Source organism: Cebidichthys violaceus, unplaced genomic scaffold (assembly GCF_023349555.1).
Source record: "Cebidichthys violaceus isolate CVI_PGR_0920_01 unplaced genomic scaffold, fCebVio1.0.p SCAF_13, whole genome shotgun sequence".
Lineage (NCBI taxonomy): Eukaryota > Metazoa > Chordata > Actinopteri > Perciformes > Stichaeidae > Cebidichthys > Cebidichthys violaceus.
The window spans coordinates 2,859,079-2,882,796 of NW_027176296.1; the positions used below are offsets into that span (position 1 = coordinate 2,859,079).

At 42.2% G+C, this 23,718-nt stretch overlaps 1 protein-coding gene across 1 annotated transcript in view; it reads left to right on the forward strand.

Annotated features, from left to right (window-relative positions):
• The window catches only part of fbn2b (fibrillin 2b), a 59,860-nt gene that overhangs the window by 26,204 nt on the left and 9,938 nt on the right, over positions 1-23,718 (forward strand). The window contains exons 7-43 of the mRNA XM_068707371.1: positions 479-604; positions 4,412-4,537; positions 9,661-9,813; positions 10,890-11,114; positions 11,222-11,365; positions 11,581-11,700; positions 11,855-11,980; positions 12,066-12,188; positions 12,922-13,197; positions 13,311-13,364; positions 13,459-13,584; positions 13,819-13,944; positions 14,148-14,267; positions 15,355-15,492; positions 15,913-15,963; positions 16,154-16,279; positions 16,422-16,649; positions 16,875-17,000; positions 17,106-17,234; positions 17,442-17,567; positions 17,856-17,981; positions 18,082-18,204; positions 18,400-18,525; positions 18,718-18,843; positions 19,193-19,315; positions 19,487-19,609; positions 19,722-19,847; positions 19,950-20,072; positions 20,452-20,574; positions 20,668-20,829; positions 20,985-21,053; positions 21,225-21,350; positions 21,457-21,582; positions 21,724-21,873; positions 21,983-22,054; positions 22,142-22,267; positions 22,952-23,077. Of these exons, the coding sequence (XP_068563472.1) occupies positions 479-604; positions 4,412-4,537; positions 9,661-9,813; positions 10,890-11,114; positions 11,222-11,365; positions 11,581-11,700; positions 11,855-11,980; positions 12,066-12,188; positions 12,922-13,197; positions 13,311-13,364; positions 13,459-13,584; positions 13,819-13,944; positions 14,148-14,267; positions 15,355-15,492; positions 15,913-15,963; positions 16,154-16,279; positions 16,422-16,649; positions 16,875-17,000; positions 17,106-17,234; positions 17,442-17,567; positions 17,856-17,981; positions 18,082-18,204; positions 18,400-18,525; positions 18,718-18,843; positions 19,193-19,315; positions 19,487-19,609; positions 19,722-19,847; positions 19,950-20,072; positions 20,452-20,574; positions 20,668-20,829; positions 20,985-21,053; positions 21,225-21,350; positions 21,457-21,582; positions 21,724-21,873; positions 21,983-22,054; positions 22,142-22,267; positions 22,952-23,077 (4,845 nt within the window). The remainder of the gene's footprint in view (positions 1-478; positions 605-4,411; positions 4,538-9,660; positions 9,814-10,889; positions 11,115-11,221; positions 11,366-11,580; positions 11,701-11,854; positions 11,981-12,065; positions 12,189-12,921; positions 13,198-13,310; positions 13,365-13,458; positions 13,585-13,818; positions 13,945-14,147; positions 14,268-15,354; positions 15,493-15,912; positions 15,964-16,153; positions 16,280-16,421; positions 16,650-16,874; positions 17,001-17,105; positions 17,235-17,441; positions 17,568-17,855; positions 17,982-18,081; positions 18,205-18,399; positions 18,526-18,717; positions 18,844-19,192; positions 19,316-19,486; positions 19,610-19,721; positions 19,848-19,949; positions 20,073-20,451; positions 20,575-20,667; positions 20,830-20,984; positions 21,054-21,224; positions 21,351-21,456; positions 21,583-21,723; positions 21,874-21,982; positions 22,055-22,141; positions 22,268-22,951; positions 23,078-23,718) is intronic.

Consider the following 23,718-nt stretch of genomic DNA (forward strand, 5'->3'; position numbering starts at 1 on the left):
TATCCACAGTTTCTTACAGGAACCCGCCCTCTGACATATACCCAATACTGGTGAAAGTGACTCACATTGAATGCTGGGAAAAACTCACATTTAAAAAGTCGTTTCCTGTTGAAACAAGAGCTTGACTGGGTCTTTCTGGAAGTGGTCTTAGACATCACAGTCGGCGCCAAGTTACGTCTCGCTTTTAAGATGTAGAACAGAAAAATGAAGAACAGTGTTTTAGCGATAGAAAGTGTTCCAGAAACATGCTGTAAAATGTGCTTTGAGCCATATAACTAATATATATGTATATTTTTATAGAATAGTTTGATGCTAGTCTGAGTCTTCTTTTTTTTGTAGTTTTTGGGGTGTAACTAACACTAGGATGCTTAATTTCTCAAATCAATAATATGCAGACGCCAGTAATTATTAGAACCTTTATCCTTTTCTGCTTCGGCCTCTTCTCACAGATGATTATGTCTTTCTGTCCTTCTCTTAGATGTGGACGAGTGCCAGGCGGTGCCAGGTCTTTGTGCCGGAGGCAACTGCATCAACACTGTGGGATCCTACGAGTGTAAATGTCCCGCGGGCCACCGTCAGAGTGAAACAAGCCACAAATGTGAAGGTGAGTGGATTCAACACAAGGACTGATGATTAGAGAATGATTAGAGAACAAACCTGCATAATGAGGACCGAGGGTAATACAAAGGTATTAGAAAATGGATCATATTAGCGTCAACCTGGTTAATAAAGAAACCATGAAGACTAGCGCTCTTTGATGCAATGCCATTATTGTCTAAATTGAGTTAGGGGAAATACTATTGAGGTAGATAAAGCAACGAAGTGTGAATTGGGTCTAAAACACAGTTTTCACTAGAAAGAGGCAGTAGGCCGTGAAGTGAGTGTCGTTGAGCTAGACATTGATTTCCTGATAGCTTCATTGTTGCTGAACTGTAGCTGATACGTTAACGTCTTTATTGAGAATGAAAAGGAGAAGTTCACTCTGTGAGAAGTTATAATCCTATATGTAGCAGTGAGTGCAGCTGTCTCACATGTCCCATAGGCCTAACTACATTTTGGCTTATTATTATCAACTAAGATAACGACTAATAACTAAAAAGATTCTTTTTTCATTTAATGATTGACAAAGCATTGCAAAATATATCAACTTTACTGCTACTAATGCAAAACAATCCAGTGAAACTTAAATTAGATTTTGTTTACTTGCTGGTGAGACAGTAATGGACGATGCACTTTGTGATAACTTTGGGTTTGCTGGGTTCAGTTTTGTAATCTCTACGGGCGTTTAAAAAGTGACGACATGTTCAGCGTTAAAGAAGTCTGGATGTGTGCACATAAACACACACACACAGAGTGGATTCACATTACAATGTGTTGATTGGATGGAATTTAAACAATGCCCAGGCTAAACAGTCTGATAGTTAGCCAGGCAGGGGCTGTGTCTGTTGGACTGAAGCCGATGTGTTCTTAGTCTTTAGGGAGGATTACAGAAAGCTCTTAAACAGTTTCAGCCAGATGATATCTATTCTACTGAACAAGAAGGCTGAACTGGCTATCCCAGTGCGTCATTCCATGAATTATTATCTAAATTCTAGTTTTATTAACTTCTAGCATGACTGAGGGATGCACGAGATACAAAAAGAAAACTAGTGTCTCCAGTTCAGATTCATGGGAAGCAATTATCATGACAGACCAAAAAGTGATTTATGTCACAGTGAATACTAGAGGAAACGGGGAGGATGACTTCACTAAATTCAGTCCCTGTTTCAGTTGTGGTTTTGAGGGAACACCATCAGGACTTACAGTCAGGAGAAAATGAGATGCTGGGTGTGGATGTTGGAGCCACATTCCAGCACAGAGAGGGCTGAGCAGTTATACTACAAGGACGCTCTGAGACAAAGTTTCTTGTTTCCACCACTTTATGCACAGTGTGAACTTCATTTTCTTCAGCAAAGGTGATCATGGTCAGAACAAGACTAGAGCTGCAACTAATGATTATTAGAACGTGTGCAATCTAAAAAAAAAAGTCAGAAAATGTGAAATATGTTCCTTGCAGTTTCCCATTCTAATGTTGCTTGATAAACAAAGAATACAACAACAACAAAAATGCTAGAAGAGAAAGAGTTCAGTGTTTGTAAAGCTTGTAAATACAAAAGAACAGTTGTGATGTGTATCTGAAGTCATGGATCGGCAGGAAACCCATGTTTAGTGAAATCTCGGAAACAATCAGACCCGGTCTTTTGGGGGAGTTTTATTGAAATGTTCTTCTAGCTAATGCACAAACAAGCCTCGCTTAGAGCTTTCACAGTGAAATTACTGAGGTTTTGGAGCAGTTAAGATAAAGTGCAGTTAAGATGTCATGGGCTTCTGATCGTTTCGGGCACAAAGCACCTAGTTTAACGGTCTGCTTTTAGTTCAGACTGTGCTCAACAGTCTCTCCTTTTCCCCCTCCTCCTCTTTCTGCTTTTTTTCTGCTTCTCCTTCCATTTTCCTTCCATAAATATGGTCATTTGGCTTAAAACCAGCTGTTAGTGCTGAACAAAGAAATACTTACGACATCTGGGAGACTTTTTGATTCCACACGCGGACCTCCCTCTGACACTCATGGATTCTCACGCACTTGTGCTGTACAAACACACACACACACAAACAAACAGTTTGACACATCACAGTTTAGATTAGATGAAACAATGGAAACTGGTTAAATTAAACAAATACTTTATCTTTGTTTTTTTGGGAATATATTATAGGTACGTACACACAGTTAAACATGGCAATTTGATGACTCAGTTGTAGACGTTTATCCAGGTGACACACATTTCCCTCTGTTCGGTCCCAGAGTGCTACGTCTGTGGGGAGCGTAATGTCTGGCGTGTTGTTGTTGCTGCTGACACAAGGTTTATTTGGCGGGGCTTTTTACAGCCTCACCTAGGCCTTCTGCCACTGCTGTCAGACAGGAGTCAGCAGGGGAAGAACTGCAGGCAACACACATGGATGTAAGTTACACACTCCTAGAAAGACAAATAATAACACACCCTTCACTTTTCCGACTAAATGCGCAGGTCAGACACACACACACACACACACACACACACACACACACACACACACACACACACACACACACACACACACACATTACCTCATGCACCACGTCTGCGCTATTGCTGTAATGATGCCCCGCAGTGGTGCAGTAATTACGTATGCATATAAATAAGCGTGACACATCATAAAAACCCAATACCTTCTGGAACTCCACTTTGGGTTCCCCCCATCATGGAGCAATGAGGGCCCCTCCCACTGAATAATACAGCTAAATGCCATCATAAAGGTGGGGCCTGCCAAGCACCGACCCAGGTACTCTCAGCCATCATACACATTTATGAGTCTAACCATGGCATGTTTTTCAAAAAATTCAACTTATTCACTGTAACCTTGGAAGCTTTGTTGCTTTTAGTACGGACATTTGTAGACTTTAAGCAATTGTAGATACCACAATTGCACAAGTAATTAAGCCAAATGCTGAGTGGTATTGTACATATATTTTGCCTTATAGCATAGCAGGATTCCTTTCTATCCCTGTCCATATATTTGGTTTCTGTCCACATTTGGGGTCTTCTTAAGACTGCTTCATTGTCTTATCATGCTGTACAACAAGTAGTTTTCAGTATAACAATCACTTATCATTGTCTTTATAGCTTCATCAATTGTTCTCTTATGCCCTTTGATAGAGCTGGGTATCTTTCAATTTCATGATACCTTTTTTTTATAATTTACTTTGAGGAATAAAAGAAGCCAAACTTCCCAAATGTCACAAGCAGCAGACCAAAGCATTTGTCTGAATAAAACACAGTCTAAAATTGGCACAAATATATCGAAATTGGTAGAGCAAAGAAGTAAAGAAGACTATGAAGGCATTCAATGCCAGGTTTCACTAATTTTCTCTTTCCTACATACACATATCGGTGAAACTACTATGTAGAACTAGACTCTTGCGTTTGTTTACATATAATTTGATTGGTTATCATATTGTGAGAGAGGTTAACCTGATACATAATACGTCAGAGCTATTTTAGCATCCTTCGTAGGAGCCGTTCATTGCTTCTGTTCTTCTCTCCCTGAGCTATACAGTTTGTGGTTCACAAGCTTGAGTTTTAGCCTGAACAGAACACACCAGAAGTATATCAATTCTACTTTAGTTGAATGCAGATTTATTTGATTTGCTTCATTATTCCTCAGGGAGAAATGGTTGCTCCAGGGCAATACAACTTTTACTGCAACGTGCTACTGTATCTTTCCAAACAAAAACATTTTGAACTTTGAAAAAAATGTAGTTTTGAGCTGGCATGAGGCGTACTTGACGGATGTGTCCCCTGATGTGATGTGTATTTTTGATGTAACTATGTTTCAGACATTGATGAATGCAGCACCATCTCTGGTGTGTGTGATGGAGGAGAATGCACTAACACTGCCGGTAGCTACGTCTGCACCTGTCCACGAGGCTACGTCTCCAGCACAGATGGCTCCAGATGTGTGGGTGAGTCTCACACACACACACACACACACACACACACACACACACACACACAGACAGACATACACATGAACAGATTTCCAACACTCATTTGAGCATTTCCTCACTCCCCGGCTGGCTAAAAGCTACACATCTGGCTACTAACTTCCCTCCCTCCATCACTGCTTCCTGTGTGTGGAGTCCTGATGAGTCAAGCTGGCCTGTGGTCCCCATGTGCAGACAAACGCACTTGCACGCACTATTTGGCCTTGACAGCATTAGTCTCTACTCTAATGTTAGTGCCCCTCTGACTCACTCACTCACACACTCATGCCCATACAGTGCAGTGACATGTCCCATGAAACATGACCAGGTGTTAATGTATTCCTGCAATCCTCACCAATCATGGCAGCCACAGTGAAACACAACCAGGTGTTAATACATTATTTCAAGATTTAGCCCCAAAACTGACAGCTCAAGGTCTGTCCGTTTCACCCTATCTGCACCACAGGCTCAGTTAAACTCTTCTCCAATAAAAGCTCCCGTAGCAAACTAAAACTTCTGGATTGTTTCCTCCCAGTTATTTTCTAGTTTTCCTGCAATCTGTCCTCCATCACCTGTGGAGCTTTTCTGTTGTTTAACAGACCCAAAAATACCAAGAAGACTAATGGCCAGAGTCTCACATATGCCCACTCATGAACATAAACAAAAAACAGGGTGGGGCTGATCTCACAGGTACTGTGTGATTGTTTACCTTCAATGTAGGGGTGTAGGTATAGGGGTGTATGTACAGTTGTGGTCAAAAGTTTACATACACTTGTAAAGAACATAATGTCATGGCTCTCTTGAGTTTCCAGTTATTTCTACAACTCTGATTTTTCTCTGATAGAGTGATTGGAACAGATACTTCTTTGTCACAAAAAACATTCATGAAGTTTAGTTCTTTCATGACTTTATTATGGGTTAACAGAAAAAGTGATCAAATCTGCTGGGTCAAAAATATACATACAGCAGTGCTAATATTTGGTTACATGTCCCTTGGCCATTTTCACTTCAATTAGTCGCTTTTGGTAGCCATCCACAAGCTTCTGGCAAGCTTCTCGTTGAATCTTTTGACCATTCCTCTTGACAGAATTGGTGCAGTTCAGTTAAATTTGATGGCTTTCTGACATGGACTTGTTTCTTCAGCATTGTCCACATGTTCTCAATGGGATTTAAGTCAGGACTTTGGGAAGGCCATTCTAAAACCCTAATTCTAGCCTGATTTAGCCATTCCATTACCACTTTTGATGTGTTTGGGGTCATTGTCCTGTTGGAACACCCAACTGCGCCCAAGACCCAACCTTCGGGCTGATGATTTTAGGTTATCTTGAAGAATTTGAAGGTAATCCTCCTTCTTCATTATCCCATTTCCTCTCTGTAAAGCACCAGTTCCATTGGCAGCAAAACAGCCCCACAGCTTAATACTACCACCACCGTGCTTGACGGTAGGCATGGTGTTCTTGGGGTGAAAGGCCTCACCTTTTCTCCTCCAAACATATTGCTGGGCATTGTGGCCAAACAGCTCGATTTTTGTTTCGTCTGACCACAGAACTTTCCTCCAGAAGGTCTTATCTTTGTCCATGTGATCAGCAGCAAACGTCAGTCGAGCCTTAAGGTGCCGCTTTTGGAGCAAGGGCTTCCTTCTTGCACGGCAGCCTCTCAGTCCATGGAGATGCAAAACACGCTTGACTGTGGACACTGACACCTGTGTTCCAGCAGCTTCTAATTCTTGGCAGATCTGCTTTTTGGTGGTTCTCGGTTGACTCTTCACCCTCCTGACCAATTTTCTGTCAGCAGCAGGTGATAGCTTGCGTTTTCTTCCTGATCGTGGCAGTGACAAAACAGTGCCATGCACTTTATACTTACAAACAATTGTTTGTACTGTTGCTCTTGGGACCTGCAGCTGCTTTGAAATGGCTCCAAGTGACTTTCCTGACTTGTTCAAGTCAATGATTTGCTTTTTCAGATCCATGCTGAGCTCCTTTGACTTTCCCATTGTAGCGTTTGTGGGCGTTTGTATCCAATGAGCCCTATTTAAATGGCCTCAGAGAAGTCACCAGTTGTAGTCACTCATAATCACTCACAAGAAGTTAAGAGGCCATGCTATGAAGCTCATTTCATTGACACAACTTTCTAAGTCACCAAAATTGCTAATTCATGTTGCTGTATGTATATTTTTGACCCAGCAGATTTGATCACTTTTTCTGTTAACCCATAATAAAGTCATGAAAGAACTAAACTTCATGAATGTTTTTTGTAACAAAGAAGTATCTGTTCCAATCACTCTATCAGAGAAAAATCAGAGTTGTAGAAATAACTGGAAACTCAAGAGAGCCATGACATTATGTTCTTTACAAGTGTATGTAAACTTTTGACCACAACTGTATATGAAAAAGAGCAAAAAAAACAAACAATCAAATTGGTAATGGGAGAGATAACAGTCAACATATGGAAGAAGAAAAAGAGGATGAATAGGTGATGGAAGATGGGTTGTGTTTTTCCTCAACAAACAGGTGAAGCATTGGAGAGAGGAGTGAAAGAGTGTGAGAGGATCTTTGCAAATATGGCTGGCAGCCTGGTGTGCCTGTGCCTGTGCCAATGTGTGTGTATCTGGGAAAGCGATGCTCCAATCAACCAATCCCAAAAGTTCTCCATCTGTCATCCGTTATGCGTGACCAGATTTTTTTTTTCTCTTTCCACTGTTATCCCCTTTTTTCCTCCTTTGTCCTGAAGAGATATGTTGCTCTCTCTCTCTACAGATTTCTCTAATTCTTTCTGAGTGCACAGTGGATCGCACCAAATCTTTTTCTCTCATCTAACAGTTGAGTGATTTACAGTAGAAAGTCTCTATGTTTACTCTTCAACTGTGCATGTCTCCATCTCTGTAAGGGTCTCTTGTTCCGTCTCCTCTGGCTGTTATGTTTTTTGTTGTTGTTTTTTTTAACTCCTAATCACCAAAACTGAAGCATTCTCGCGCTCTCATCCTCCTTATCTATCTAACTGTTTTCTCTGGACCTTTTTTTCCGTCCATCCTCTGACATCTAGATCCTGCACCTTGTTTCCGTCAGTTGTGGTTTTCAGTTGCTCTATTGCAGCCAGCAGAAGGGAGAGAGAGAAAAAAAGGGAGAGCAAATAAAAGAGGTGCCAGACACAACCTTAATATATCCTTCCTCCGTCTCTGTCCCGCATCCAAAATGGACAAGACTAGATTGGTAGGAGACAGAGGCAGAGATAAGTAAACCCAAACAAAACAAGACTAGACCAGGGCAGGGCCAAACCACTGATCACACTTAAACAGCAAACCTGGGCCTAGAAACTCAGCTGGTTTCCTTCTCACATGACTGACACACTTTGACGCAGTTTCCCTTACTGTCTGATCTCTTTGCTTTTTTTGTGGTCAAAGCATAAAGTGAATTAAAGAGAGTAAATCGTTTTTATAGGGCTGATCTCTCGCCCCCATGCTTTAGAAGCAGGATGTATATAGCTCTGGTCCTGGAGGCCATACTATGTGGCTATTTGCCTGTGTTTTGTGGGATGTACTGTACCATGGTAAAGTAAGCCAGTGGGAGCTGTTGGGGGCTGTGACAGTAATCGGAGCCCAATGCCCTGTCACACAGTGGACCTGTCCAGTCAGTCAGTCTGTAAAAACACCTCATCAAATGAAAGCATATGCTTGTGTAGTGGAGCAACACTAGCGAGCAAACCAAGGTCTGGATCCAATTTAAGTCATCATCATCCTCATGAGCAACCCCCCACCCCTTCTCCTCTCCACCCAACCGGCCTCCAGCTCCGTCATTCCTATGGGATGTTTTTCAGATTGCATTTGTGTGTATTTGTGTACATTAATGTGTGTATGTACATATTTTGTACAAGCATATGTGTGCGTATTTCTGCATGTTTTGTGTACGTGACCGTGGATCTGTATGGGAATACATATCTGTGTGTGTGTAATTGTGTAAATGTGTGTGTACTGTACAATATGTGCTCCCAGACACAGTGCCTCATGTTCTATCTAATTGGCAAGAATTGCTCCACATGGAACTGATTAATTCCAGACTGCTGGCTCATTAGTGTGTTAATCGACTTGTACCTCTCCCTCCACTCCCCCCCTTCATTCTGCATTTACCCTTTTCTCCCCCTTTTTTCTGTAGATACACTTTAAATTCTCTTTCACACATGTTGCTCACTTTCTAAAATAATATGCATGCATTCTCTCCCTCTCACTCTGCCTTTTCCTCTTTCCTGGTATTTTCCTTAAATACCCAGAAACCTCCGGTCTTCCTCCTCTCCATTTACTCCTTACACACGATCTTTGAACCCCAGCCCCCTTTCCTGCCCCATTGACCCTGACCTGGAAAACTGTAACAAATAAGACCCCCATTTGGAGGCCCTTCAGATGCTTGCAGTTATTCAAGACCCCATGCAACCTTTCCCACTGCCAGCCCATAAAGAAGCTTCCTCCCCAGCCACCATGGAAAGGCCAGGCCAGCCCTCTGACTAACACAATTGCTGATTTAAGAGCAGCGATTACCTGCAACCTTTTCCCACATAAAAAGCTGTGTCAGTGTCGGTAATGGGGCTTAATTTGTTACATGAAGTCCCTGCATTTAAAGAGTAATTTACAGCCAGCTGAAAAGCGGTGGTTCATTTTATTCGAGTAAAAATTTTGCTAAATTTTCCATTTTTATTTTTTTTTTCTTCTTTAAAACTTTGAATTATTACACATTACCTGTTAGATATTTTATTTCATCTAACGACTATATGACACTGCTGTTTGTAAGTTTAAACACGTTTCGATACATATTTTGTGTTATATATAGTACCTTTTCCTAAAAACAGTTTTCATCTTAATCTCGAAAATGAAAATACTCAATTAAGTATCAATACCTCAAAAATATAGTTAACTCATTGAGAAAATATATTAAGTTTTTTTCCAGGTCTGCATATTAATTTGATTCTTCATATGTCCATACAGTAGAAAGCTTACATCTTAAATGATGATGTGCCTTTTTTATTTGACTTCAGTTCTGATGACCTCGAGCTTAAACGTATGTTGCTGCCTGCTCAGTTGTCTAATTCTGTTAATCCGTCTCCTCTTCCTTCAGATCAGCGTGTGGGCACCTGTTTCTCCTCTCTGGCTAACGGCCGCTGTGCTGCGGAGCTGAACGGTCAGTACACCAAGATGCAGTGTTGCTGTGACACAGGACGTTGCTGGGCTTTGGGACAGATCCCTGAGATGTGCCCCGTCAGGGGGTCTGGTGAGTACACATGAAAACAAGATACACAGAACAGAGGATACACGTTTCATATGCTAGCTGATCCCAAACAAAGTGATGGATATGTGCTTTGAATCCAACCATCACCTTCTTCCACTGCCGATGACAAACTGGCAGTCTCCACGACACATTGTCCATGACTTCGCATGAGGCGGTAAATAAAGCCATGACAGCGAAAACATTTCACAAGTCAAATTAGTTTAACACAGTGATGTTAAACTAGACAACACTGACGCCGAGAGCACTTTGAGTTTGGGTGTGTGTGACAGCAAGGGAACATCATCTCCTCAAACTGATGAGCATGATGTCATGAGCACAAACTGAACAAAAAAAGATGGGAAAGATTTGTGTGAAGATAATGACCCATCATCTCCTCAGTCAAGCTTAAAAAAAAACTGTTCCTCTGCGTGAGATTGTGTGATCCAAAACTGATCTGTTACAGAATGTTCTGCTGCTTTCTCTGGCACCGGCAAAATTTGATATGTGTGTGTTTGATTTAGTGTGACTGTAGACTGAAAAACATAAAAATATACAATACTGTGCATGTATACTGCGCACACATAGACATATAAACATATGACTACACAAATAAAGTACCTGCAGTGCATACATGCATGTATTCATAAATACAAACATACACTTTAACAATACACTAGACCTACTTTAACAGCATACCAAGCAGAGTAGAGTTGATCATTGAGAATGCACATTTTTCTCTTATTACTTGGTCAGGCCTTGCTCCAGTCAAAGTATATTTGAAACCAGGAGAACAGTTAGAAAGTCAACTTATTCAGAAATCTTCAGCAAAAGAACATCAAAATGTACAGCAAATGCAATGGCCTTTGTATAATCTGCAACTCCAGGAAACATTGAGTACATTTCAAATGTGTTATACTGTAAGACTTTGAGTGATCCAAAGAACTTTTCTTGGTTGGCAAAACTTGAGAGCCTATGAACATGTTCCTCCTCAGCTTCACCTGGCCGGAAACAAATGAAACTTAACCTACAGTAGAATGCATAGACCGACTTGTTCCCTGTGATCTTGGTCTCCCTTGTAGACGAGTTCAGGCGTCTGTGCATTGTGGGGGTTCCCCAAGGACACGGACTCCCTCACGTCTACCCCAATGGACACTTCCCCAACACCAACGGTAACGGGTACAACTATGGATACAAGTTCCCCAGTGTACCAAACGGTAATGGTAACGGAGGCATCGGTGGTAACGGCGGAGTAGGCTTTAATGGGAACGGTGGGAGCTTTGGAGGTAACGGACACCAACACATAGGTAAGTCACTCTGTGGATTTCCATGAGCCTGGACTAGATTAAAGGGCTCATTTCTCAGTACGAGAATGCATTTTTGTTTTGCTAATATGTCTGTCGTGTATTCTCAGGCACGGTTTCTGTGAACGACACCATTGACGTGTGCAGACATTTCACCAACCTGTGTCTCAATGGACGCTGCACTCCCACACCCACGAGCTACCGATGCGAGTGCAACATGGGCTACAAACAGGATGTTCGTGGGGAGTGTATCGGTAAGATACATGCTCTATGCTGTATAAGTGCACAATGTAATGTATGCAGTCAGTTCTCAATAACCTACCAGAGCATTATAGGCAGACACAGTGACTATATGTGACACGAGAGCAAGACCAAACCAATTCCATGCACTGCACTGCCATCTTCAGCCGATTCAAGTGTAGGTGCAGGTGAAATCTGCTAAAATGTGACTTATGTTTTCTCTCCCCAGATGTGGATGAGTGCGTCAGTAATCCATGTAGAAATGGAGACTGTGCCAACACACCTGGAGGGTACCACTGCAAGTGCCATGAGGGCTACAGCGGAACCCCCACCAAACAAGCTTGCAATGGTTTGTCTCACTGTGCTATATTAGTGTTCCCCAAGATGTCTCTTTAAAATAAATTTTGGACATATGTATCACTGTATTATGTTTATGACTGTTAATGACGGTTAAGATATAATACACTAAGCCACATCGTTCCTCCCTCTTCCCCTCCCTTTAGATATCGATGAGTGCATTGTGAATGGTGTGATGTGTCGCAACGGCCGCTGTGTCAACACAGAGGGAAGCTTTCAGTGTATTTGCAATGCTGGCTTCGAGGTCACTCCTGATGGAAAGAACTGCATTGGTAAGGAGTCAACACAGGTTGACCTTCACATAAACTCTCACCTTTTACACACTTGACCTGACTTTGTCTTCCTGTTTCCCTCCAGATCACGACGAGTGTGCGACCACCAACATGTGTCACAATGGCATGTGTATCAATGAAGACGGCAGCTTCAAGTGTATCTGCAAGCCCGGCTTTGCTTTAGCACCTAACGGACGCTACTGCACCGGTATGATTTATGTGTTAATACAAACACAGACCTCAAGTCTTGGGCCAAACAACCTGCTGTGTAGACTGATTTGGTGTTCTTTGAAATCCTTCAGATCCCTTTTTAAATCAATTCGTGCACACTTTATGTCTGACTCAATCCAGAAAGTCCACAAATAGATATATGGATGAAGGTATGAGTCTCTTTTGAGTAGAAAGTATCAAGACTACCAGTCTATTGAAGTCACACCATAACATCGACAGCACAGTATCCCAAATACAACACGTATCAATCTAGTTATTGCTAACTCTCCATGATCTGATTCCTCATCAAGCTCTCTGTGCTTGTTTTTTATAACCGCATGTTGCATGTTTCCGTATTTTAGACTATTTTATTTATCTTGAAAAGTGAAAAAAAAATACTTTCATGCTGCTCACAAATTAGCTATGAGATCAGTGAAAATGTTTTCCTAAAAAACACTGACTTTCATAATCCAAGATGGCTGAAATGTAATTTAAATTTTTGGTTTTTTTTACAATATTTGATTTATTTTTGTTACTATTTGTTAAGTATCCAGAATAATAAAATAAATCACCATTAGATTTATTTTTAAAGGAAACTCATGTCCTTTGCATATTTAGTGGTGATTCTCCTTCAGTTTTTTTTTTATAGAAATAGCCCATTCTGTTCACACCTTAGCTCGTAAACTGAAGCCGACGTGTGATGGATACATTATGTGCTCTCTCTGCATCAGACATCGATGAGTGTCAAACTCCTGGCATTTGTATGAATGGACGCTGCATCAACTCTGAGGGCTCCTTCCGCTGTGAGTGCCCTCCAGGCCTGGCTATCGATGTAGATGGGAGAGTGTGTGTGGACACGCACATGAGGACCACTTGCTATGGCGCCATAAAGATGGGCACATGTTCGCGGCCGTTCCCTGGTGCAGTGACCAAGTCTGAGTGCTGCTGTGCCAATGCTGAACATGGCTTTGGAGAGCCTTGCCAACCATGCCCCTCAAGAAACTCAGGTACAATCTTTCATTTGCTTCAAACTGTTCATTTCCATTCTTAAAAAATTTGGTTCGTTTTGTAAAACAAAAAAGAGAGAAATGCAATCCGGCTCATCTGATGTTTCTTTCAGCTGAATTCCAGGCTGTTTGCAGCAGTGGTATTGGCATTACAGCTGATGGTAGAGGTGAGTATATTGTTCATGAATGTGAATGTTCCGACAGTGCTGTTTAGAAACACTCTAATCAGTATTAATCTACATAACGCCTGTCCTCTCTTAGACATCAATGAGTGTGCCCTGGACCCAGACATCTGTCAGAACGGCATATGTGAGAACCTGAGAGGAAGCTACCGCTGCATCTGTAATATCGGTTACGAGTCTGACACCAGTGGCAAAAACTGCGTTGGTGAGTCAGAGTGGAGAAGATTTTTTTTTATGAAGTAAAACTATGTACCATTCTGTTTATAGAGGCCACTGTGGCCACAAGTTATACAGGTAATTACTGTTAAGACACAGCAGCACAAGGAAAGAAGAGGACAATACTGTACATTTGAATGATAGCCCTTCAATTAGAAATGTCTTAAACCTTACATTACTGTCCTCTATTTTCAAACCATTGCCTTCTCCTGCCTCCCTTCAGATATCAATGAGTGCCTAGTGAACCGTCTGCTGTGTGACAACGGCCTCTGCAGAAACACTCCCGGCTCCTACACCTGCTCCTGTCCTAAAGGATATGTCTTCAAACCCGACTCAGAGACCTGCGAAGGTGAGCTCTCACATGCACACATTCTGTCTGACACACAAACATGTGACATTATTACCAGATGTGTTGCATTTAGTTTCCAGTAAACATGTGGCTCATGGAAAAAAGTCACACACACTGTTTGTACCTGCCAAATGAGGATAATGATCCATTTGAATCGGCCTCTCAGCCTCGACCTCAAGTGTGTGTGTTTGCACATGTTTCAGACATCAACGAATGCGATTCCAGCCCGTGCATCAATGGAGCGTGTCGCAACGTGGCCGGGTCCTTCAACTGCGAGTGCACCCACGGCAGCAAGCTGGACTCCACCAACACCATCTGCGTGGGTAAGACATCCGTCCTCCCAAGTGCACGACGCACATTACAGCAACCCGGCAGGGTCCTAGAAACTGCTTGAGATAATGATAACACACTAAGAGTGTCAACCGGAAATAATTGGTGCTGGAGTCTTTCTGTAATCTTTCTAATCGAGGTTTACTCTCCCTATTTGTAAAGAAAACACTGAGGCTGTTCAGGTTTCCAGGAGCCATCCACATACATTATCATCCTCAGATGTTAAGCAAAATGGCACACACGTAATTTATTAGAAAAATACTTGCATGCATGGCCTTGGTTCACATGGAGATTGCTTTACTTCGCAGAGATCTGCCGCAGATTCAAAATGACATGTGTTATGTAAGACGCTCTGCTGAGGTTAAATATTCCACTTGTTTGGAAGTTTGTTACTTTTGGGAAATCATTCTGAGAAAGCTACATGCTAATACAGAATACAGATGTTTTTGGAAGGGAGAATGAGTCATTAAATAAATACACTCATTCATATTGCATGAGCTGGCTCAGTCAAAGATCTACAAATTCCTCTGGTTTGGTTAATTTCTGTTTCTGTTTTAGAGCCCATCACTCAGCGAGGAGAGAAAAGTGAGAGCAAATTGTGGTTTTGTGTTTGGGTGGTCTCGGAAAAAGGTGTCACTCTTATGACTGTACATTCTTTCAGTTCATTAGTAATGGAAAGGCAAAGGATTAAGTGTAATGACGCATGGGCTTTACTTTACTCAGCTCAGCGTGTAGCCAAAGACGTTTAATGGTAGTGAGGGGAGTTAAAGGTGACATTTTGATTGTGTTTGTGGATTATTTTGTTGCCATAGTTAAAGGTACCCTGTGGAGATCTTGACATTTTGACCACTCGTGTTGCTGTGGAGTTATGTTTTCATGAGCACATAACTGTTTTGTTTGTATCTTGTGCTCTACTAGCACACGCATGTGGAAAATACTTTGCAAATGTTTTGTGAAGACAGAACTGCCCGGCCTGAAGGGTAATTGACCTGGTTAACGCTGAATGTTAACTGTGTTTACAAGGAAAACCCACAAGGTTCCTATAATCAAGTCTTCTGTGTTGTAACTTCGACTCCACAGACAGCATGAAGAGCACATGCTGGCTGACGATACAAGACAACCGCTGCGAGGTCAACATCAACGGAGCCACACTGAAGTCTGAGTGCTGCTCCACACTGGGAGCCGCCTGGGGCAGCCCCTGTGAACCCTGCGAGATCGGTCAGTTCTCACACAAGGATGCCGCTCACTTTTCCTGACAGTTTTTGATGTTCTGACCATTTTAAGAAAAACTTGACACGATTTCAGTCCTCCAGAGTTAAGGCATACGATTTGTTGATAAAACTCTAAAATGGCATTTAGATCACTGTTTCAAATTCACATTGAAGAGTGGTTACAATTGCACATATTATAATAAGTACATTATTAATACATAATCAAAAGAATAAAGGACCAAATTAAATGATATTGAAGGTTTTACATGTTTTTTGGCTGCATTGGTCAATAAGGAAGTACCAAATATGAAATAAAGGCCAATACCTCCTTAATATTGTGGCAAACCAATGTATGCATACATACTCTACATGCTCTCATATATGTAATGTCATTATTACATCTCTTCATGTTGTCATGTCCCCTCAGACACTGCCTGCTCTCGAGGGTTTGCTCGTATGAAGGGCGTCGTCTGTGAAGGTAAGAAAATGTGATAATTTGATGAATGGTGACAAACCTGCAGTGCTCCCTTCATCCAACATCGGCACCTATGAAATCATCTTTCTGTCCTTGTAATGTGCCTTAATGTTCTCCCTGTAGATAGCTTTAAAACAAAATGTCTGTGTTTCACCTTGTAATTACGGTTCATAAATTGTCCTGCTCCCTTTAGACATTAATGAGTGTGAGGTGTTCCCCGGAGTGTGCACAAATGGCCGCTGTGTGAACACCCAGGGCTCGTTCCTCTGTGAGTGCGCTGAGGGTCTCACCTTGGACAGTACTGGACGCACATGTGTGGGTAAGAGGACTGCACAGCACAACAAAGACATCACTTCCAATGAAACTGTTCTTTCCAGAGACTATCATGTCACTAAACTATTCAGACAAAACTTAGAAAGAGAGGTGACTTTGTTTTTGATTGTTATCACAAACTTTTCCAGATACACGTAGTGAGCAGTGCTACATGAAGTGGCACGAGGATGAGTGTGGCGAGCCGCTGCCAGGGAGATACCGCGTGGACATGTGCTGCTGTTCAGTGGGTTCTGCCTGGGGCATCGACTGTGAGGAGTGTCCCAAACCAGCCTCCTCAGAGTACAGAGCCATCTGTCCCAGAGGGCCCGGCTTCGCCAACAGAGGCGAAATTCTGACTGGCAGGCCATTCTACAAAGGTACCAAGAACTTTTAACTCTCACTCAAAGGGCTTTATGACACCATGAGTGTGTATATAACCCTAGAATCAAAGTGGAAAACTTGTCAGAAAACTCTAATCTGTAATGTTCATACTTATATAAAATATTATATAATCCAGTATATATATATTATATCCAGTAAATCATATAATTTAGGTTTTTTTTGCAGCCGTGGCCATTTTAACTTTATGTCTTCCTCTTCAGATGTAAATGAGTGTAAGGTGTTCCAGGGCCTGTGTACTCATGGAACTTGCCGGAACACCATCGGCAGTTTCAAGTGCCGCTGCAACAACGGCTTTGCGCTGACCGCAGAAGAGAGGAACTGCACAGGTACGAGAAAACGAGTCAAAATTATTCAAACTAAATGAAACATTTGTCACGATTAGTGAGCAGTTAGTGAGTGTTTCTAATGTTTTTAATGTCTTTGTGTTTCAGACATTGACGAGTGCCGCATCTCCCCAGACTTGTGTGGTCACGGTACTTGTGTCAACACACCTGGAAGCTTTGAGTGTGAATGTTTCGAGGGTTACGAGAGCGGCTTCATGATGATGAAGAACTGCATGGGTGAGTTGAAAACAAGTTTACACTCACAATTACACAATTTCAAATGATACACCCTGTTTGAATTCATGTCCATAGTTTGAAATTACTGTCCAGTTTGGCAGATCACCTGATCTTTCTATTACTTCCATGTTCTTTTCCTCTCTTTATCTCATCTTTCTCCTTCTTCCCTCTTCATCCCACCTTCCCTGTCTTCCTCTCTGCTGACAGACATTGATGAGTGTGAGAGAAATCCCCTGTTGTGTCGTGGAGGAACTTGCCTGAACACAGAAGGGAGTTATGAGTGTGAATGTCCCCCCGGACACTCGCTCAGCAGCGATGGATCTGCCTGCGAAGGTAGATCATACGTCATAATGCGCGCACACACACACACACACACACACACACACACACACACACACACACACACACAGGCTCACTTGGTGTTATTTATCAAACTTTATGCCAAATCTATTTTAAGAGCTTGAAGTCAGTCACAAACTGCTATGCTTCACAGAGTCAAACCTTTCTCCTCTGCATCTTTTAATTTCTATAAACTTATGTTATATCTATTATTCATTATTACCCTAAAGTACAATACACAAGATTGTATATACTGCCTAACTTGTTTGCTTGTCCTGCCAGATGTGAACGAGTGCCAGCTAAGTGACAACTTGTGCAAGCATGGCCAGTGTGTCAACATGCCGGGAACCTACCAGTGCTCCTGTGACACCGGTTACCAGGCCACACCAGACCGACAGGGCTGCGTTGGTGAGTGGAACGAACTAACGAGGGGCTTTTCTGTTTGTGTACTTTACCTTCTTATCTAATGAGACCCAGATGCAAACCGTAACCGGCACCTTCTTTGCAGATATTGATGAATGCACCATTATGAACGGAGGCTGTGAAACACACTGTACCAACTCAGAGGGCAGCTATGAGTGCAGCTGTAGTGAGGGCTACGCTCTTATGCCTGACCTAAGGACCTGCGCAGGTAATCAAACACAGGATATATTCGGTATACCTGTATTTAAATTAACTTTTTTTTATCAGAAACTAAAACTATGAACAGATGCACCAATGTCATAATGTGATAGTTTCCATTACATCCCATAAGTATCCCATGAAAGAAAAACACTGATGTCTTTCTCTTTGATCTTCTACATTTATTTTCTACTGTTTCTATTAGATATTGATGAGTGTGAGGAAACTCCAGACATCTGTGACGGAGGCCAGTGCACCAACATTCCTGGGGAATACCGCTGTCTGTGTTACGATGGCTTCATGGCCTCTATGGACATGAGGACGTGTATCGGTGAGAGAAAAAACAATACTTAGAATATGAATGTAACTTGTAACTTTTCTGTCCGTCACATTCATTTATTCATTCAGTTCCTCTGAGCTGATCTATGGGATTTCCTCTGTCAGACTCATTATCGGTCACTCTAATCTCTGAAGGCCAGAACGTTCACATATTATCTGCATCTGTCCATCCCTGTCTGCCCAGATGTGAACGAATGTGACTTAAACCCAAACATCTGTCTCCACGGGGACTGCGAGAACACCAAAGGCTCCTTCATCTGCCACTGTCAGCTGGGATACTTTGTCAAGAAGGGATCCACTGGCTGCACAGGTACACACACACACACACACACACACACACACACACACACACACACACACACACACACACACACACACCACACACACAGACACAATCACTCATACACACAAACATCAGGGGCTGAGAGGTTTGGGCCTCTCTATGTCCAAATCTCAGACGAGTGTTGAGACAGTTCACCCATGCATACACTAGTTCCAGGTCTACAATTTTTTTAAATGTTAGTTAATTATTGACTCACTACAAATAGAACTAAAAACTATCTGCTAAATTAGTTTTTGTCATTTTGTTAATGTTTAAAGGGAAATGTGTGTTACTGCCTGCTAAAAGTATTGGCTAATGGATCTATATTCCTCTCCAGATGTTGATGAATGTGAGATCGGGGCTCATAACTGCGACATGCATGCTGCCTGCATCAACGTGCCTGGAAGCTTCAAATGTCGCTGTCGAGACGGCTGGGTGGGAGATGGCATCAAGTGTGTGGGTGAGTACATATTCAGACCAGAGAGTTTCATATTACAAAATAAGTTTTTAAGGCAAAATAAAGGAACAAAAAATCTTCTGTACCCAAGAATATTAGATATTTCTGACTGCTTTGATTGAGTTCTGCTATCAAGTTTACTTTTCTCACACTTTTTTCTCTCTCTTCCTGCAGATCAGGACGAGTGCTCTCTAGAGGACCACAACTGCAACCCCAATGCAGACTGTGTCAACACACCGGGATCCTACAGGTGTACATGCAAGGAGGGCTTCAATGGAGATGGATTTTCCTGCTCTGGTAAGTCTGCTGAAATGTTCTCAATAAATCATAATTGAATACTTGCCACTGTGTGTGGCAAGTGAGCTCCATGCACACTAAGTTTAAAATGCACTTGTCTGCTCTGTTTCAGACATGGATGAGTGTGCAGACAACGTGAACCTATGTGAGAATGGACAGTGTCTGAATGCTCCAGGTGGCTACCGCTGCGAGTGCGAGATGGGCTTCACTCCTACTGAAGACAGCAAGGCCTGTCAAGGTGCCGCACTCATTCTGGCACATTGTATTCTCTTTGCCATTCTTTTTTTTTATTCATGTAGTGTAACTAACATTTCTTCTCTCTGTGTTGCCTTTACCACAGACATCGATGAGTGTAATTTCCAAAACATCTGTGTGTTTGGATCGTGCCAGAACCTTCCAGGGATGTTCCGCTGTGTGTGTGATGATGGTTACGAACTGGACCGCAGCGGAGGAAACTGCACTGGTTAGTGTTTCGCTTCTGTAACTTTAGCCCTTAAATCACTTAGTTCAGACATAGAACAGACTCAAATAGCTTGGTTGAGTTTCATTGACAATAACAGCCTCCATTCATGCATCGTATTACCATTTCCATTACCAAGAATCTTTGATGAAAGATATCCGACATATGACCAAAGTCTGCTTATTCCCTTAATTTCTCAGTCTTTGTACAGATCGCCTTTAAATCATCCCTCTGTTAGTTTGTGACATGAGCAAGATTTTAAATCTTTAAAAGTAGTATTTGTTTACTCTACTTACAGCAGCATATAAACTTATAGGTTAATACATTTCAGAAAGGTGTCTGTTATCTGGTGTGCGTTGCTGAGCTTGTCTGTGTGCTGCAGACATCAACGAGTGTGCGGACCCCGTGAACTGCATCAACGGGCTGTGTGTGAACACTCCAGGGAGCTATCTGTGTAACTGCCCAGCTGACTTTGAGCTCAACCCCACAGGAGTGGGCTGCGTGGGTGAGTCACACTTAAAGCTGGCCTGAGCCTAACTCTTTATTACATTCCTGACACATGAAAGTGTATTGATAAGCAAATATTTGTCTCTCTTAGACACCCGTGTGGGCAACTGCTTCCTGGACACTCTTGATCGTGGTGATGGAGGAATCTCCTGCAGTGCGGAGATCGGCGTGGGCGTGACCCGGGCTTCCTGTTGCTGCTCCCTGGGAGGAGCCTGGGGAAACCCCTGCGAACTGTGCCCTGCCCCCAACTCCAGTATGTACCACAGGACCTCGACTGATCAATCACCTTTATTTACTGCAAATTCACATGCCACAGTTACTCCCATTTGTCTTAGCTAAAGTTATTTATTCAGACTTTTTTTTGACCCACTCTGAAAGAGTCACACTAACTTGCTGTTTTGTCTGTAGCGGAATACAAGACTCTTTGTCCAGGAGGAGAGGGATTCAGACCCAACCCCATCACTGTTATCCTGGAAGGTAAATCATCCAGCTTTCTCTGTTCTCTGAGAACAGAGAAAGCTTTCTTTTCTTTTCTTTCTCTGTCTTTTTTTTTTTTTTTTTTTAATGAACAATGGCAACCACCATTGCAAAACACTAAATGTTGGCTTATATTTTTAGAATCAACTAACACTTTAAATTATTCTCTAGATATTGATGAGTGCCAGGAGCTGCCAGGTCTCTGCCAGGGTGGAAACTGTATTAACACCTTTGGTAGTTTCCAGTGTGAGTGTCCAGCAGGCTACTATCTCAATGAGGAGACTCGCATCTGTGAGGGTAAGAGCTGGAAGAGAAATCACACTGAATTAGTTTATTGAAAATGAACAACCTGCTCTCCCCTCACATTTTATTTGATTATCTGTTATCATATCTTTACATACAGATATCGATGAGTGCACAACCCACATTGGGATCTGTGGACCTGGTACCTGCTACAACACTCTGGGCAACTACACCTGTGTGTGTCCCCCTGAGTACATGCAGGTCAATGGAGGAAACAACTGTATGGGTGAGTGGGAAAGACCTACAAGAAAATAGTCATCATGTCTTAAATTTAAAAAAGCATTCACCGTTTGAAAAGGAAAAACATTTCAAAATGCTGGCTCGCAGCTTTTGGATTTAAAGGCCTGTCTTCCTCTTTGTAATGCAGACATGAGGAAGAGTGTGTGTTACCGTAGCTACAATGACACATGTGAGAACGAGCTGTCCTTCAACATGACCAAGAAGATGTGCTGCTGTGCCTACAACGTGGGAAAAGCCTGGAACAAGCCGTGTGAGGCCTGTCCAACTCCTGCTACCAGTGAGTCTCAAGAAACACAAGAGAGGCATATTCTGAAACAACCAAAACGTTGCTGTATGAGTGCATTTTCATTACTGTCACTGAGCATCTCCTGCCCCGTCTGTTTCAGCTGAGTACCAGTTACTGTGTGGTAACCAGGCTCCTGGCTTCATCATCGACATCCACACTGGCAAGCCGATCGGTAAGGTCAAAAGGGCTACAGTGCAAAAGTGGTGCTGTAACAAGGTACAGTTTGCATAATGACATTCTGTTGTGTTGTTTTGTACAGATATTGATGAGTGTAGGGAGATCCCTGGTATCTGTGCCAGTGGAGTGTGTATCAACCAGATCGGGAGCTTCCGCTGTGAATGTCCTATGGGCTTCAGCTACAACAACATACTGCTCATCTGTGAAGGTAAAACACTCTCCCTTTATGTTCCTCTTACTGTGTTTGTTGCAAGAGAAGATAACGGCAACTATCTGGGATTGGAAAACCACGGCCACCTATTATGAGACGATGAGCACGTGGTGGTGTTACATAGATTTCCTGCTCTTTTGCTTATTTTGTTTCTTTTTTTTGTCTCTCACTCTTTACACACATAAAAGTGAGCACACACATGTGCACACAATTTTACCTCCCCACAGTTTATCTCCTCTATTGACCCTGCTGCTGAATCATTGCATACTTATGTATTTCTTATACAGTATAGAGTATATACTTACTTCTGGGACAAACACTTACCACCATTTCAGCACTAAATCATGCCAACACACCCGACACACACACAAATACAGGTTACACTCAATCACTGGCCGAGAGGCACTTTTACAAGCAGTCCACTCAGTGGAGTTAATACTGCCTTTTCCCACAGAGTTATGCCCTTGTAAAGACAAGTATAGTGGCTCTGAAAGAAAGCACCTGTCTGGACCTTCAATCATCCAGACCAGCGTCTGACCAGCGTCCGAACTGTACCAGAGCTAAAATGGAGCCGTTGTGTTTTCTCTGCTGCTGTCCACAAGCTGACTGCCTGCTTTGAACAGACAGTTATGGAGCCTGTGATTGATGTTCGCTGTTTCTCTTTTTCTTCCCCCTGCATAGATATTGATGAGTGTAACAGCGGGGACAACCTGTGCCAACGAAACGCCAACTGTATCAACATTCCAGGCAGCTACCGCTGCGAGTGCTCGCCGGGCTTCAAACCGTCCCCCGGTGGGGCCTGTTTGGGTGAGTGCAGCCTGTCTGACAGGCCTTACTGAGGTTTCCTATCGTAAGATGCCAGAGAGTTGGGCCGACAGTGTTGGTGATGTGAGGAAAATGTAAAACATGATCACCCCTTGTTAAGGGGAAATTCTTATGATTTGCATTTACGGGGCAGTGGAAAATCTGCTGAGTAATGTTAATTTAAACCAGCTTTTGATTACACACAACATAATGTTATGCCTGGTTTGGTTTTATGTAGTCACAAACAACCTACACATAACATGTGTCCGAATATTCACAAAACAAAAAAACTGGACACAAAAAAGAAGTTCAATGCTCACACAAATGGAATAGAACAAAACATATTATAAATAGCATACAACACACACGAAAGGTAAATAATAAAGTGGTGCTGCAAGAAATAGTCAATTAACAGAAAATGTATCAGTTGTTATGATAACCAAATCAATCAAAGAAAAGATGATGGAACCAGTTTTTCAAATGTTAGAATTTGTTGTTGAATTTAATATCTTTTGATTTTTGATAAAACAAGCTATTTCAATACATCGCATTGTGCTCTGAGAAATCATAATGAGCATTTTCAACATTTTATGATATTTATAATATGTCAACATTTAAAACCAATCTATAATAATTCTTTTCTT